At 33.9% G+C, this 16,405-nt stretch overlaps 1 protein-coding gene across 2 annotated transcripts in view; it reads right to left on the reverse strand.

Moving 5' to 3' along the window:
* Nucleotides 1-16,405, reverse strand: part of PRKACB (protein kinase cAMP-activated catalytic subunit beta) — a 128,539-nt gene that overhangs the window by 56,261 nt on the left and 55,873 nt on the right. Inside the window, exon 1 of one of the 2 annotated variants that reach the window (XM_047082652.1) lies at nucleotides 13,809-14,080. The exons of the other annotated variant lie outside the window; for it this stretch is intronic. Within the exon in view, the coding sequence (XP_046938608.1) occupies nucleotides 13,809-13,992 (184 nt within the window). The 5' untranslated portion in view covers nucleotides 13,993-14,080. Of the gene's footprint in view, nucleotides 1-13,808; nucleotides 14,081-16,405 lie in introns of those variants that run through there. 2 annotated transcript variants of the gene reach the window in all.

Raw genomic sequence — 16,405 nt, forward strand, 5'->3', positions numbered from 1 at the left:
ATGCACAAGGAAAAAGCAATACGATCAATGACTTTTTGACAGAAATAAGAGAGGTTAGAAGGCAGTGGAATGATATCTTCAGAGTGCCAAGAGAAAAAAGAAACAAACCTGTTCACAAAAATTCTCTATCCAAAATATTATCCCTCAAAAACAAAGGTGAAATAAAGACATTCCCAAATAAACAACTGAGAATGTTTGTTGCAAGCAGAAATACTTAAGGATGTCATTCAGGATGAAAGGAAATGACACTAGGCAATACTCAATTGACAGAAGAAATGAAAAATGCTGGAAATGGTAAAAATAGAAGTAAAAAATTTTATAAATACATACTTTTCTGTTCTCTTAATTTCTTTAAAGGACTTCAGCTGTATGAAATTGCATTGCTGAGTTTTACAAAAATACACATGTAATATGTGTGAAAATAATAACACAGAGTTGGAGAAGATATGGAGCTATCTTGGATCAAAATAGATTTACTAGATTTAAATAGATTTACTAGATTTATCCTGAAGTAGAATGTGATAAGATAAAATGTACATTATAACCCCTAAATCAAACAGTATGAAAATATCTTTTAAAAATTTAGTTAAAAAACAAAGAAAAATTAAAATGACACCTAATAAATATTTGTTTAACACTAAAGAAATGAAAAGGAAACAATAACAACAAAAACTGTAAGACATACTGAAAACAAACAGCACAGTAGAAGATGTAAATCCAACCATATCAATAATTACACTGAATGTGAATGGAACAAAGATGGATCAAAGGCAGAAATTATCAGACTGGATAAAAAAAAAAAAAGGCAGGATTAAAAAAAGAAAAAAGCAGGGACCAACTATATCCTGTCTACAAGAGCCACACTTCAGATTTAAGGATACAAGTAGGTTGAAAGGAAAAGGAAAAGAAAAAGATATACCATGAAAATAGTAACCACAAGACAGCTGGAGTACCTAAATCAGTATCAGACAAAATAGACTTTAAGAGAAAAAAAAAAAAAAAAGTACTTCAGACAAAAAAAGACATTTCATAATGATAAAAAGGCCAATACATCTGAGAGAGTTAACAATTAGAAATGCATATGCACTGAAAAAAAACAGCCCCCAAATACTAAAACAAAAATGAGAGAATTGAAAGGAGGGCGTCATTATTCAACAATTATATTTGAAGATTTCAATATTCCCCTCTCAATAATTCATGGGAAAACTAGACAGAAAATCAGCAAAGATGGAGAAAACTTTGAATAATACCATTAAATTTTGACATTTATAAAACACAGCACCTAACATCATCAAAATACATAGTATTTTCAAGCACACATGGAAATTTCCACATTAAGCATAGGCTAAATACTATAATAAATTTCAAATTTGAAAGGACTGAAAAATCATTCAAAATATGTTCTTTGATCACAACAGAATTAAATTAGAAATCAGCAACAGATGGAGGGCGCCTGGGTGGCTGTTGGTTGAATGTTGGACTTCAGCTCAGGTCATGATCTTGGGGTTTGTGAGTTCAAGGCCGGCGTTGGGCTCTGTGCTTACAGCTCAGAGCCTGGAGCCTGCTTCAGATTCTGTGTCTCCCTCTGTCTCTGCCCCTCCCCCATCACACTCTGTCTGTCTCTCTCTGTCTCTCTCTCTCTCTCTCAAAAAAAACACAAGCAAACAAAAAAAGAAATCAGTAACAGAAAATTTGGAAATCCTGAAATACTTGGATTTAAATCACAAAGAAATCCAAAGGGCAATAAGAAAATATTTTGAACTGAATGTAAAAGAACCTACAAAAAATCAACATTTATGAAATGTAGACAAAGCAGAGCTTAGAGGGAAATTTGTAGATTTAAACACCTATATTAGAAAAAATGGAAGGTCTCAAACAATAGTTTAAGCTTCCACCTTAAGAAACTCAAGAAAAAAGATAAAATTAAGCCAAAACCAAACAGCAGATCAGAACAGACTTCAATGAAATAGAAGATAGAAAACAACAGAGAAAATGAGTAAGTCCAAAAGTCTTACTGATAAAGCTAGACTGATGAAAAATCAAAACTAACAAAACGTGACAAAACAAAATAAGACAAAATAGAGAAGATACTAATTACCCAAATCAAAAATGAAAAGACAACATCACCCCTGACACTAGACGAATTTAAAAAATTATAAAGGAATACTATAAACAACTTTATCTTGATTATATAACTGAGGTGAGATGGACAAATTCACAGAAAGACACAGGTGCTGGAACTAGCTCAAGAAGAAATAGAAAATCTGAAGATACCCGTGAACAAATTAAAATGTTGAATTAATAATTAAAATTTTTCTCACAAAGAAAAGCTCAGGTCCATAGGCTTCACTGGGGAATTCTATGAAACATCCAAAGATATAATATCAATTCCATATAAACTTTTTCAAAATAAAGAGGAGGATGTGACACTTCCCAACTTATTCCATAATGTCTGATACCAAAGCTAGACAAAGATCAAAAGAAAATTACAGACCAATATCCATCACAATGCAAATATCTTTATCAAAATATTAACAAACCTAACCCAGCAGTATAGAAAAAGGATTATATACCACGACCACGTAGGATTTATCCCAGGAATGCAAGGTTGGTTCAACATTGAAAATCAATTAATGGAATACCCTGTATTAATAAAATAAAAGACAAAACTACATAATTGTCTGAATATACAGGAAGAAGTATTCCAAAAATTCAACACCTGTGATCAAAGCTTTCAACAAATTAGGACTCGTAGAGAATTTCCTCCAGTTGATAAAGGGCAAGTGTGTAGGGGACTCCGTAGCTTACATCACATATAATGGTGAAAGACAGAATGTTTTCCCCCTAAGACTGGGAATAAGGCAGGAATGTCTACACTCACCACTTCTATGCCATTTTATATTAGAGATTCTTGCCAGTGCAATGAGGTAAGAAAAAGGTATACAGATTGATAAGAAAGAAAGCTGTCTTTATTTGCTTTTTTATGACATGATTATATATGTAGAAAATTCTAAAAATCTACAAAGAAACTACTAGAATTAATAAATAAGTTTATTAACATCATAGGATGTAAGATTAATATACAAAAATCAGTTAGATTTTAATTCACTAGGAACAACAATCCAAATGTGAAAGAAATCACTCCATTCACAAGAGTATTAACAAAAATAAAATATTTAAAAATCAATCACACACGCACGCGCGCGCGCACACACACACACACACACACACACACACACACACACACAATGGAATATTACTCAGCCATAAAAAAGAATGAAATCTTGCTATTTGCAACAATACGGATGGAGCTAGAGTATTATGCTAAGCAAAATAAGTCAGTCAAAGAAAGACAATACCAAATGATTTCACTCATATATGGACTTTAAGAAACAAAACAAATGAGCAAAAGGAAAAAAGATAGGAGGGCAAACTAAGAAATAGACTCTCAACTTATAGAGAACAAACTGATGGTTACCAGAGGGGAGGTGGGTGGGAGGATGACTAAAAAATGTGATGGGGACTAAGAGCACACTTGCTGTGATGAGCATCGAGTATTTTATGGAAGTACTGATTCACTATATTGTACACCTAAAACTAATATTACACTGTTAACTAACTGGAATTTAAATATAAACTTTAAAAAATCAATTTTAACAAGACTTCTTCACTAACAAGTAGAAAACTGCATAGAAATTAAAGGCTGTCTGTTAAATGGAGAAATATTTCATCTTCATGGATCACAATACTCAATTCCAGCATATTTTTTTTTAAAAGAAACTGATAGCTGATGCTAAAAATTGGATTAAAAGTGCAGTAAAAATTGGCTAACCATATGAAGAGGAAAAAAAAAAAAAAAGAACTTCACTCCGTATCTCACATCATATACAAAACAACTTAAAAAACGGATTTCTAGATGAGAGCAGAGAATAAGAATCTTCATTGCCTTGGGTTAGACAATGATTTCTTAGGATTTGGCACCAAAAGTACAATCTATAAAGGTAAAAATGATAAATTAGACTTAATTAAATTGCAAACTTTTCTTCTTCAAAGAGATCATTTAAGGGGCGCCTGGGTGGCTCAGTCGGTTAAGCGTCCGACTTCAGCCAGGTCACGATCTCGCGGTCCGTGAGTTCAAGCCCCGCGTCAGGCTCTGGGCTGATGGCTCAGAGCCTGGAGCCTGTTTCCGATTCTGTGTCTCCCTCTCTCTCTGCCCCTCCCCCGTTCATGCTCTGTCTCTCTCTGTCCCAAAAATAAATAAACGTTGAAAAAAAAAAAATTCAAAGAGATCATTTAAGAAAACAAGACAAGCCACAGAATGAGAGGAAATACTTGGAAGTTATCTATTTGGTCGAGAACTTGTGTTCAGCCTATACAAAGAACTTTCAAGACTTGATAGTAAGAAGGTAAAAATCCTAAATTTTGGAGGTGGGCAAAAGATTTGAAAACACATTTCTCCAAAGTAGATACCCGAACAGCTCATAAGAGCATATGAAATTATGCTCAACATCATCAATCGTTAGGGAAATACAAACTGAAACCACACTGAAATAATAGTTCACGTATAACAGAATGGTTATAATAAAAAAGACTGATGATATCAAGTATTGACAAGAATGTAAAGAATCTGGCCCTCATACATTGCTGGTGGCAATGTAAAATGGCAAAACCACTTAAGAAAACAATTTGGAAGTTTCTTAAAAGAATAAACACAAACTTAACATACGACCCAGCAATTCTACTCCTAGATATCTACTTAAAAGAACTGAAAGCATTTGTCCACTCAGTCTTATATGCAAATGTCTATAGAAACGTTATTCAAATAACCAAAAACACTCCTGAGTGCATAAAGAAAATATGTTATTTTCATAAAGCATGCTATAATTCAGCAATAAAATTGTTGATATGTTCTATAACATGGATAAACCTCAAACACATTATTCTAAGTGCAAGAAGCCAGAAACAATTGATTGCATTACATATTGTATAATTCCATTTATATAAAATGTCCAGAAAAGGAAAATCTGTAGGGACAAAAATCCATAGGGATACAAAACAGATCAGGATTTGTCTGAGGTTGAAGTAAAGTGGAGACTAACTGCAGAAGGGTACAAAAGAACTTTTTGAGGGGATGGAAATATTCTAAAAATGAAATGTGATGATGGCTACAAAATTCTATAAATTTATTAATAAACATTGAACTGTACTTATAACAAGTGACTTTATGGTATATATAAATTATACTTAGTTTTTTAGAAAGTTATCAAGTGCTTCTCTATAGATGTAGAAACAGTGATTTGAAGCGGGTCTTCTATGTTCTGGGAAGAATCACTTTAGTGGACAACTTAATTATGTAAATATAAGGCTGGTAGGCATCCATTAGCTTGGGGGAATGATCTAACAAAAACCCTTTGGAGTGAGATAAAGGCTGTTCCTTCCTAATACCCAATCGTAAACAAAACTAATTAAAGGGAAGGAGGAAGTAGATCCGCATTAAAAATAAAACAAGGATTCTAAAAGAAAGGGATTAAAACCTAGACCCCATTCTTTCTAAGATTCAGAATTACCAGAATTTCTTTCATGAATTTTAGTGATAGTATCTGTGGTCCATGAGTAGGAAGGCACACTAAGTAAGCTTTATCAAAGAGGAAAAGAGAATGTGAGTTGGTGATTTAGGCTCAACAATGGAGGCACTATAGGCCAAATTTAAGTGCCTACAGAGGCCATACAGGCAAAACAATAGAAGTAAAGGTTAGCATAAATTAGTATTAATCCTGATTAAAGAGGATATTCATTCAGTGCTGCCCATTTGTTCTTAATGGGAATAAGAAGCCACTGAAATCAACTTCTTTAATATTTCAAGGATATGAAGTCCAGATATTAATATGAAATCTCTAGTTTTAAAACCATTGTATTTTATATTTTTATATAAAAGAATGGTGCCAAATTCAATTATTTTAAAAAATACCTTGAGGACCAAACAAGACATATCTGTGAGCTACATTTGGGTTACAGACAACCAGTCTGCTATCCCTGGATAAGATGTTTAAGAGAGGAAGGCTGGGGCACCTGGGTGGCTCAGTAGGTTAAGCGTCTGACTTCGGCTCAGGTCATGATCTCACAGCTCGTGAATTCGAGCCCTGCGTTCAGGCTCTGCGCTGACAGCTCAGAGCCTGGAGCCTGCTTCAGATTCTGTGTCTCCCGCTCTCTCTACCCCTCCTCTGCTCATGCTCTGTCTCTGTCTGTCTCAAAAATAAATAAATATTAAAAAATTAAAAAAAAAAAAAAGAGGAAGGCTGATTTTGGTACAGGGTGGGGAAGGGCTAAACTAAAAGATAACCTTCTCACACATTCAACCTGACATAGAAGTCAGGATCAAAAGGCACAGAAGTATAAATTAAGGAAACTAAATCCTATGGTATATTCCTTGGATGAGCATAACACTGGAAAGGGTGGTCACCCTCCTGTTTAAGAACCACCAAGATCTCCCCAAGGGTCAGTGTCATCACATCAAGTGCAAGTATACATCAAACCCTTTGGGATCAGTTTTGAACTGTAAAACCACGTAGCAGTGGCAAAATCAACAGAAGCTAAAAATGAGACCACTAGCTTATATACTAATCAAAATACTCCTCTCTGTATCTACACTTTAGAAAGATTAGACTCTCTGTAATGAGTAAACTGTCAGAAGTTTAGCAAGATGTGAAGGGGGCTGGAAGGAGACCCCAAGAGAAAAGCTACTTAGCAGCCCTACCAGTATGAATAGATGAATGCAAATGATTAATTCGAATATTTAAAAGATGAAACCGGGGCGTGTGGGTGGCTCAGATGGTTAAGCGTCCGACTTCGGCTAGATCATGATCTCACAGTTTGTGAGTTTGAGCCCTGCGTTGGGCTCTGTACTGACAGCCTGGATCCTCTTCAGATTCTGTGTCTCCCTCGCTCTCTCTCAAAAAAATGAATAAACATTAAAAAAATTTTTTTAAAAAGATGAAACCTTATTTGTATCCTAAGTGGGTCATACTAGTTACATAACTAGTTAAGAGCATAGTTGAAAGCAGTCATTACTTTAGGGCTTGCAAGTAATATTCAATCCTTCAGAGAATGCATCACTCCAACTTCCAACTTACTGGCTCTTTTCACATGGACATCTTATTTTCAAAGTTCTCTTTCTAGCCTGTTGCTTTTCTTGGTCCTCAAAATAGCACGCTGTCTCTGCATCTAACAGGAAACTTAAGACACAAATCTTCGCTATAGAAGCCAAAGACCTGTTTTTCTTACACACATGTAGAAAGGTTTCACAGAACAGGTATTAAAAGCTGGTTTTTTTAAAGGGTTACATAAACGAATATATGCAGTGTCCTTAGAACAATGCCTGACAGAGAGTAAATAAATGTTTCATGTGATAATGTATATGAAAATATTCCACCCAGGAAATGTGGCAGTGAAGGGACAGGAGTCACTGCTATATTGCACAATCAGAATTATGTAATGTTCTTTATAATATGACTGAATCTCCAACCCAACTAAGTTATACTCTGCTGATTACCAAGGAACACGTAATGATAATGCTCTATTCGGCAACTAAAACATGTCTCTCATGGGGAGCCTGGGTGGCTCAGTGGGTTAAGTGTCTGACTTCCGCTCAGGTCAGGTGGTTCACCAGTTTGAGCCCCGTGTCTGGCTCTGTGCTGACAGCTCAGAGCCTGGAGCCTACTTCAAATTCTGTGTCTTCCTTGCTCTCTGCCCCTCCCCCGCTCATGCTCTCTTTCTCTCTCAAAAATAAACATTTTTTTAACGTTTATTTTTGAGAGACAAAGAGAGAGAGCAAGTGGGGGAGGGGCAGAGAGAGGAGACGCAGAATTTGAAGCAGGATCCAGGCTCTGTCTGAACTATTAGCAGAGAACCCGATGTGGGGCTCAAACCCACCAACCACAAGATCAAGACCTCAGCCGTTGTCGGATGCTTAACTGACTGAGTTACCCAAACACGCCTCAAAAATAAACATTTAAAAGAAATAAATAAAACATGTCTCTCAGACTATTTGCTACTAATAACTGACCAGCTTTGAAAAGTGGAAAATCTGATAAACACTAATAATAAAGGAGAAAATAAAGCATCCTTGACGTGCCAGAAAATTATACTAGGGATTTTAAATGTCTTCTCTGAACATTGAAACAAATTTAACTCCAAAAGGATATATTACATGTACATTTAGGTTGCAATTAATTTAATACAAAAGCCTTAAAATAGTCATAACATTTCTCTAAATTTGTCCTATAAAATATAAAAATAACGTATACAAAGATTTAGCTATAAGGATATTTATTACGGCATTTTTTTATATAATAGCAAAAAATTAAAAACAATCTCGATGACCAGTGATATGTTAAACAAATTGTGATGTATTCTTACAACTGAATACAAAACAGCCATCTTAAAAGATACTGTGGAACAACTCTTTTTTTTTTTTTTTCTGAGGTGGGTCGAGGGTAGAGGGAGGGGGAGAGAGAACCTTAGCACCTTAAGCAGGCTCCAAACTGGGTGGATCTCACCTCGGTGAGATCATGACCTGGGCTGAAATCAAGAGTAATACGATTAACCAACTGAGCCACCCGGTCGCCCTTGTGGAACACCTCTGTATGATTAGCAAAGATGTTATCAAACACTGTATGCTAAATGATCCAAATTTAGGGGCTGGTAGAAATTTGTTTATCTATGCACCAAATAGACTATAGATACACAAGAGATATATAGTGTGTATACATACATATATATATATATATATCTTGTGTATTTATCACAAGACTATATACACAAAAGATGTTAGCAGTGATTATCTTTTGGTGGGATCATGTGATTTTTACTTTTTCCTTTCTTCTTTCCTAAGATTTGCAAATTTTCTCCAGTGAAGATATATTATTTGGCAATGAGATTAAAATGTTACTAGGGGAAAAGTGTCTCTCAAACTTTAATGTGCATATGAATCAGCGGGTAATTTTGTTAAAATGCAGATTCTGACTCAGTAGGTTTGATAGGCCTGAAAGTCTACCTTAACAGGCTCCCAGGTGATGCTGATACTGTTGGATTGCTAATACACTCAGAGTAGCAAGACATTACCTAGAATATATACTTAACCTTCCTTTTTCCCTAACCATAGTAGAATGGCTATTCTTGCAAATATTCTTACAAGCAAGTAAAAGCTACTTTTTATGTTATTACACTATTTGGCACTGCCAAATAGTCCATGGAAACATTTTCTAATTTTAAATCATTTAATATCCCGATTAATTTAGTATAAGGGCTGCTGATTACTCAAATTCATATAAACAATCGTGATCAAAATACACAGGTAACAGTGAAAAGTTTAGTGCCTCTGGCATGTAATATTTTCCAGATTCAGGTCAGCATTTTACTGCTTCTGGTTAATAACCACAGGCCTTTGAGATAAACTGCAAAGATCACAATAGAACAAATTAGAGAAAGCCCGTTAGTGTAAGGCCATGGTGATATTTAATGGCAATCTAACAAAAAACTCGATGTTTATTGAGAACTATGCTGGCGATACCAAAAATAAATTGACAAATTCATGCCTTCTAGGAGTTCAAATAGGGGAGATAGGTAACCTAAGGACTAAGGTAATATAATTTTAAATCTATCAAATAAACCGTATTTTAAGTGAGTATAAGATAATATGAGAACATAGGAAGAGATTATGAATTCTAATAGAGTGAAAAACAGAGGAATAGAATGCTTTGTGATTTTGTTACAGGGATAGTACTTGAGCAGGGTCTAAAAGTACGAGCAGATCCCACCATTGGTAGAAGAAAGGAAAAGGAATTCCAGGTAGAAGAAACACCTTAAATAAGCACTGTTATTATAAAGGGAATCCACTGTCTGACTATTCATTGCCATGTTCATGTAGTGACCAAAAGTCTTGGTTCTAATTAACTGCCCAGCTCAAACAGAATATGTATAGTATCAAATACATTTCCTTGTAGTAGAGTTAGCAAGTTAACTTCTCCTTTATTAGGCAAGTTAAAAAGCAAATTCTTTAGGCTCTTTTAACAAAAGATTGCATACATATTATTTTCCACTTTAAAAAAAAAACTGTATTAGCTCCTCACTATTAGAATGTAGTCCAAAATTCTGAATATCTAATGGATTTCAAAGATCAGATCTACAGACTACGTTTCTGGACAATATCTTACTATGTCTTTTAAGTAAATCCTAAATTTTCATGTTTTCACTTATTTGTGTATGTTGTTTATTTTCTTAAAATAATCTTTCCTCCTTCTTTGAGTCTCCAAATTCAATTCATTCTTTATATTCTTGAAGGTCCCATCTCCCCTAATGTTAATTTCTTCTTACACTAAGCTCCACATTAAGCTACTTATACATTTTTAAGTGACCTTTTCACTATACCTTAAATATTGTTCGTATGTATGCTCTTCCTACTCTTGTTTTGGAGGGTAAGAACTAGATCTTATTCTTCTTAGAGCCTGTTTAGACTATGAGATAGTAAATTCTCAGAAACATTTGCCAAAGGGTGCCTGGGTGGCTGGATCAAACATCTGACTCTTGATTTTGGCTCAGGTCATGACCTCAGTGTCGTGGGATCGACTCTCATGCAGGGCTCTGCACTGACAGTGTGGAGCCTGCTTGGGATTCTCTCTTTCTCACTCTCTCTGCCCTATCTCTGCTCGGTCTCTCTCTCCCTCTCTCTCTTTCTCAAAAATAAATAAACGTCAAAAAAAAAAGAAATTAAAAAAGTTTGCCAAATAAATAAAAATGGATTACTACCAAGAAGCTTATGGAATAGTTACAGATGGAAAAAGTAGATAAAAGGATAATGTGGAGGGTCCTCTAGCTTAGAAGTTACAATGACACAGATTCAGTGGCCTAAGAAATAAATATGAAAGTGAATCATCTTGAAGATTGTATGAGCACTGGAAAGGTAAGACTGGCTAGATAAGGTGGTCTGATAAACCACTTTAGTTATCTTACTCTACCTGAAGAAATCCATATGCAAAATTGCTTATTTGTTTAATATGGTATTTAAATCTAAGATTCACTCATGGATTTGTATCTACCAGAAAAAATAGCCTGTCAGTTAATGGGAAAGGAGAATAAGTAAAGTGTTTGATGGTATTTACCTATTCAGTCCTTTAAATGTTGTTATTAGACATTCATTAAGTGTATGAAGTCTAAGATTTAAAACGCGAAAACTTCAATCAAGTTCAGCATTATATAATTCGATACACCATTTATGATCAAAGGAAGATTAAAAGCTAACCATAATACATTTGCTACAAAGAGAATTCAATGAATGTCAATATTCCCATTCATTCGGAGTCAGAACAAAAAGCAGAATTCCTCCATGTTTTTTTTTCTTTTGAACATGTACTTACATGTGGATGGCATCAGCTGTTAAATATTTATGCCATCAAACAGGAATTCCTGTTACTTAATTTAGTAGTAAAAGATGAAACACAGTTAAACCACCTGGAAACTACAATTTGGCTTTTATTCTGTATTTCTTCCTATACATAGTGTCACTAGAGAAGAAACTTGCATTAAAACTTGTTACATTTCATAAACACCTAAATTGGTAGTTAACCTTTACTCAATAGTTCACACATCTAATTTTTAAAAAATTACATGTAGTTTCTGTGCTTAGCTGATTTCTTAAAATAGCACTTTTGGAACAAGCATATTCAGAGTGTTTGTTATCAGTAGATAGTACATTCCTTTTCCTTGTCAAACAAGTCATACAAGTAGAATGCTTTGAGTAGCTTTGAAGAATGTGGTTTTCATAAAAACTTCATATAGTCAAAATTCCTTCCATAACTCACTCTGTAAATGATAATTGGTGTTTTCAGCACAAAAATAAACCTTGGAATTTTGAAATGATAGGATTCCTCTTTTTCTGTTGTATCAGTGTTTTCTCCTCTATATCAACACATTCCATAGTAGAAGACTAGAGCTCCATGTTAACTGCACTCATCATTAAACATATAACATTATTGTGTCTGTTTTGATTATTTTGGGGATATGAAAGAGAGAAGAAAGTAGAAGAATACTTGATTAATGGATACAGTTACTCTTTAAGTATGCCTATTATTTGCAGGGCTATGAGATCTACATATAATTTTACTTGTGTACAAGAATACTAGTTTATTTTGTGACATCATAATAAAGAAAAATGTTAACAGCATTTTATCAGTCTGCTTTTTCTAAAAGAAATCATGGCTCATGATGTTATCTTCAATTGCCAGGTTTTAAAATGTGTTTCAGAAAACATCAGGCCCCATACATTAAAAAAATATAGTGACAGTACAGTTCAAACATAACTTTTAATTATTACAAGCCTGTGATATTCATTCATTTGAGATACATTTACTAAACACCCACTATTTGGATGAGTAGGTATCAGTGAAACAGAAACTAATTCAGTAGTGTCCTCATTCTTCATTGAACATTTAATTAAAAGGTCTTAAAATGCAAGATTTCCAAAAGGACCTAGGAGATTGCAATTTAACAGAATAGGGCAAGTTGAATGAATAACAAACTTCTGTTGCATGGTAAATTTTAATAATGTAGTATTATTTCAATAGTTAACAGTTCACTGACTTGAAGATATTTGAGATTCCTCACCTATCAACCTGCTATATGGTAAGGATTAATTATAAACAAAATCTTTAGAATAAGAAAAATTTTACATATATATGTTCTTTACTTTCTCCCTAAAACAGCTCCAAGAAGGTAAAAAATTCTGATGTAGTAAATAAATAATTCAAATAAGCTTTTATAGAACTATGAAGGTACTGTAAAAAATAGGGAGTAAATTTTGTAAAGCATTCTTGGTTTGTTTTGTCTTTTTAAACTGTGTTTTTAGACTGCTATGGAATATACAAACAGAAAAGGGCAAAACCTAGTGCTATCTGATTAACAAACACACCAAAAAGGGCAAGGCTACCAAGGGTAATTCTATTGTTCCTTTAATCACAATGACAAAAATACCTTGGGGAGGGTCCAAGGTGAGAAGTGGAATGGAGGCACTGGTATTGTTTATACGTGAAATTTATCTTTTAAAAGTGCACGCCACCAAAAATGGTTACATATCACCATTTTAGCAAAGCAGCAAGTCCAAACATTTTAACATGCCTGGAAAGAATGTGATGTATGCATAAACAACTTTTTCCTCCTTTAACCGTAATTATAAGTAACATAAAATATAATTATAAAAGCTTTTGATATTTCTAATGTTATAAATATAAGATTTCACACTGAATAATTATACTATGCTTTTGTATTAGAAATCCTGCTTGTGAAACTGAAGTAACTTTCACACGTGCATTTAAAAATAAAAAATAGTAAACATAATAGAACTTGAATTATAAATTCAAGTCTTCTGACCTTTGAAATTTAGGACTTATGAACCCAAACAATTTTTTAAAAATAACCTGATTATTATTTCCAAAGTTTAGGCTCTTCACTTTTATATAAGAAAAATAAAAACAAAAAAACAGTAACATACACTAGAGATGATAATAAGAATTTTGTAGAAAGATTTCCTATTGATACTCACTTCGTGGTCAGATATAAAACAAAACAATGAACTACACAATTCAGTTCAACTTATAATCAAGTTTTTGTGGCATTTTGCAACTTCATCCTGCAAAATGTCCTTGTGCAAATCATAAAAGGACAAACAAAACATTGGTCTTTATGTTTGATTCTAAAATTCCAATTAGTATTTTAGCTTCTAGTTAAAAATGTATCATTAAAAAAAATAAAAAACTTACTTGATCTGTCCCATAAGGCAGTATGTTCAGAGAAATGAAGGCTGTCATTTTCCAGAGTTGTTTTCTGATCATGTGCAGTACTTTTAGAATGTCTATGAAATAATCGGCTAGCAAAACCTTCCAATTTCTGAAGAGCAGTTGTACCTGTATACTGGTTACAGGGTAGTTCTCTATAAGCTGCCATTCATGTGCATTTGCACTTTACTTAAAGTAACTGAAAATATTTCCAGAAGGAGCTCAACAACTTCTTGCACAGAAGCTAAGAGCTATGCAAGTGTCAAACTTCCTGTTTGCAGGGTATTCAAACCACTACTGCTGTTCTGTTTCCTGTTAATATAAAACAGTACATTACTGAGCCTTTCTTAGCAAAATTCTTCATTTCAACTAAAGATGGGGACTTTAAAGCCTTGCGATAGCAGCCCGAAATATTTTATACTTAAGACTGTTTAATATTAATAAATAGGTTAATGACAACATTAAATTTAAGGCTTTATATACAGACTGAAAAAAATTTTTAAAAAGGAAAACTAGTTAAACATGTATTACAACCCTATGCAAACAATTCAAGGCCAAACCGCTTTCCAAATATAATAGGTTAAAAAGGTTGTGTGTGGTTTCCAGGAAATCAGCTAATGTACAGATTTTATGAATCTTTATAAGCAGCTAACTTTTCATCAAAAACTCATATAAAATGAATATTAAAAACTTCTGCAAAACAACTATATGACATGTGTTTTAACTAAGAAAAATTTGAACTAGCATTTAAAACAAAGAACTGAATGTTGCTAACTCATTGACTTAAGTCTAATATATACAGGAACTACAAAAACGGAGTATGGGAGTACTGCTTATCAAACTGACAATCTGCTGACAAGTGCCCTATCAGCAGTACATTTTAAAACATTCGAAAATTTGAAAAAAAGGAACAAAATATAAGATTTACAATGATATAAAATCAGCCACAACAAGACATTTCAACTGAGAAAACAAATTCCTTCTAGTTTACGGAAACATGTTAATTTTTAAAACTAAACACTGAGTACTACTGCTTACCTGATCCCTAACTTTAGGTCTAACTTAGAAACAACTCATTTGATTAAAAGTAAATAAAATTTGCAACTGTCTATTTGCAGGAAACAAAGTAACCTGTGGCATTTAATGATGATTTTGAGTACTTGCCTTTTGACACTAATTAAAGGATGAGAAATCTATATGCTTTTCTCCTTGGGAGAGAGAAGAATCTAACTAAAAATATGTTGGTCCAGGGGCGCCTGGGTGGCTTGGTCGGTTGGGCATCCGACTTCGGCTCAGGTCATGATCTCGCGGTCCATGAGTTTGAGCCCCGTGTCCGGCTCTGTGCTGACAGCTCAGAGCCTGGAGCCTGTTTCAGATTCTGTGTCTCCCTCTCTCTCTGCCCCTCCCCTGTTCATGCTCTGTCTCTCTCTGTCTCAAAAATAAATAAACGTTAAAAAAAAATTAAAAAAAAATATGTTAGTCCAGATTTCCTGCCAACTGCTTAATAGGATAGGAACAATCATAATAAATAGAATAAGTAGGAGCAATAATGTAATCAAATTAGGGCAACACATACACATATCCATGAAAAACTGACTAATGAATTTTGCCAAGTAACAGCTCCTTTGTGTACACTTTGTCTTGTGTAATAAAATTAGTATCAATGTAAACAAATGGCCAACAGGATCTATAGGACTAAACTTTCAACATTTTCAGCTTTCTGTGTAAATATGTGTGTACAAGAATAGAAAACTTATTAACAGCTGACAGTACTTTACACAAAACAGACACTGAACAAGGTTCTGCAGTCGTTAATAAACACCTCAGAGTATGGAAGGACTATAGGGGCAGAAGGAGATGAACTTCCTGAATTCTCTGACTTACTATCTTAGGAGAAATTCTATTCATCCTCGAGGACCACTCTGACTGTCACCTCTTCACTGAGTTTTCCCACATATTTCCTAGAAAATAAATCACTCTCACCTGTTTCCACCAATCTTAAACCTTTGTGTTAAAACTTGCTGTTTGTAAATTTATGTCTCAAATTGTGAGTCACTTGAATTCATAAATGTAATACATATACTGCAGACTCAATAAATATGTTGAAGAAAGCATTCATTCTTAACAAATTGAAGGTCTGCGTAGAAATCAAATACTTGAAAATGTTTTAATTTTGTTTATGCAACGTCACTGAACTCTTTTCTGTATATTCAGTCTGTTACTAAATTCTGTTTGTTCTTTGGGTGTCATTTTTATTAGTGCAAATGTTGATTTCTAAAAAAATTTGTTTTCTCTACTTCCAGTCATTTCTTTCAATCACTCATCTCTGACACATTAACCTTCCAAAATATCATACTCATGGTATTCCCTTGCCAAATGCACAAGTTAATCCTAACAATTGTCTCACCATATTCATTTTTAATATGTTTAGCTAGGCATATTCAACCTTGCTCAAGTTTAGTACAGATGATCCAGATTCCTAACTAGAACACTAAGATTAATTTATTTAAAACAATGCATAATGCTTACAGCAAAATAAGCAGAGAAGGAGGAGGAGGGATAGAAGGAGGAAGGGGAAATAA

The sequence above is a fragment of the Lynx rufus genome, unplaced genomic scaffold (genome assembly GCF_022079265.1).
Source record: "Lynx rufus isolate CCGP_SWC_20201006 ecotype Redwood Valley unplaced genomic scaffold, mLynRuf1.p SCAF_2, whole genome shotgun sequence".
NCBI lineage: Eukaryota > Metazoa > Chordata > Mammalia > Carnivora > Felidae > Lynx > Lynx rufus.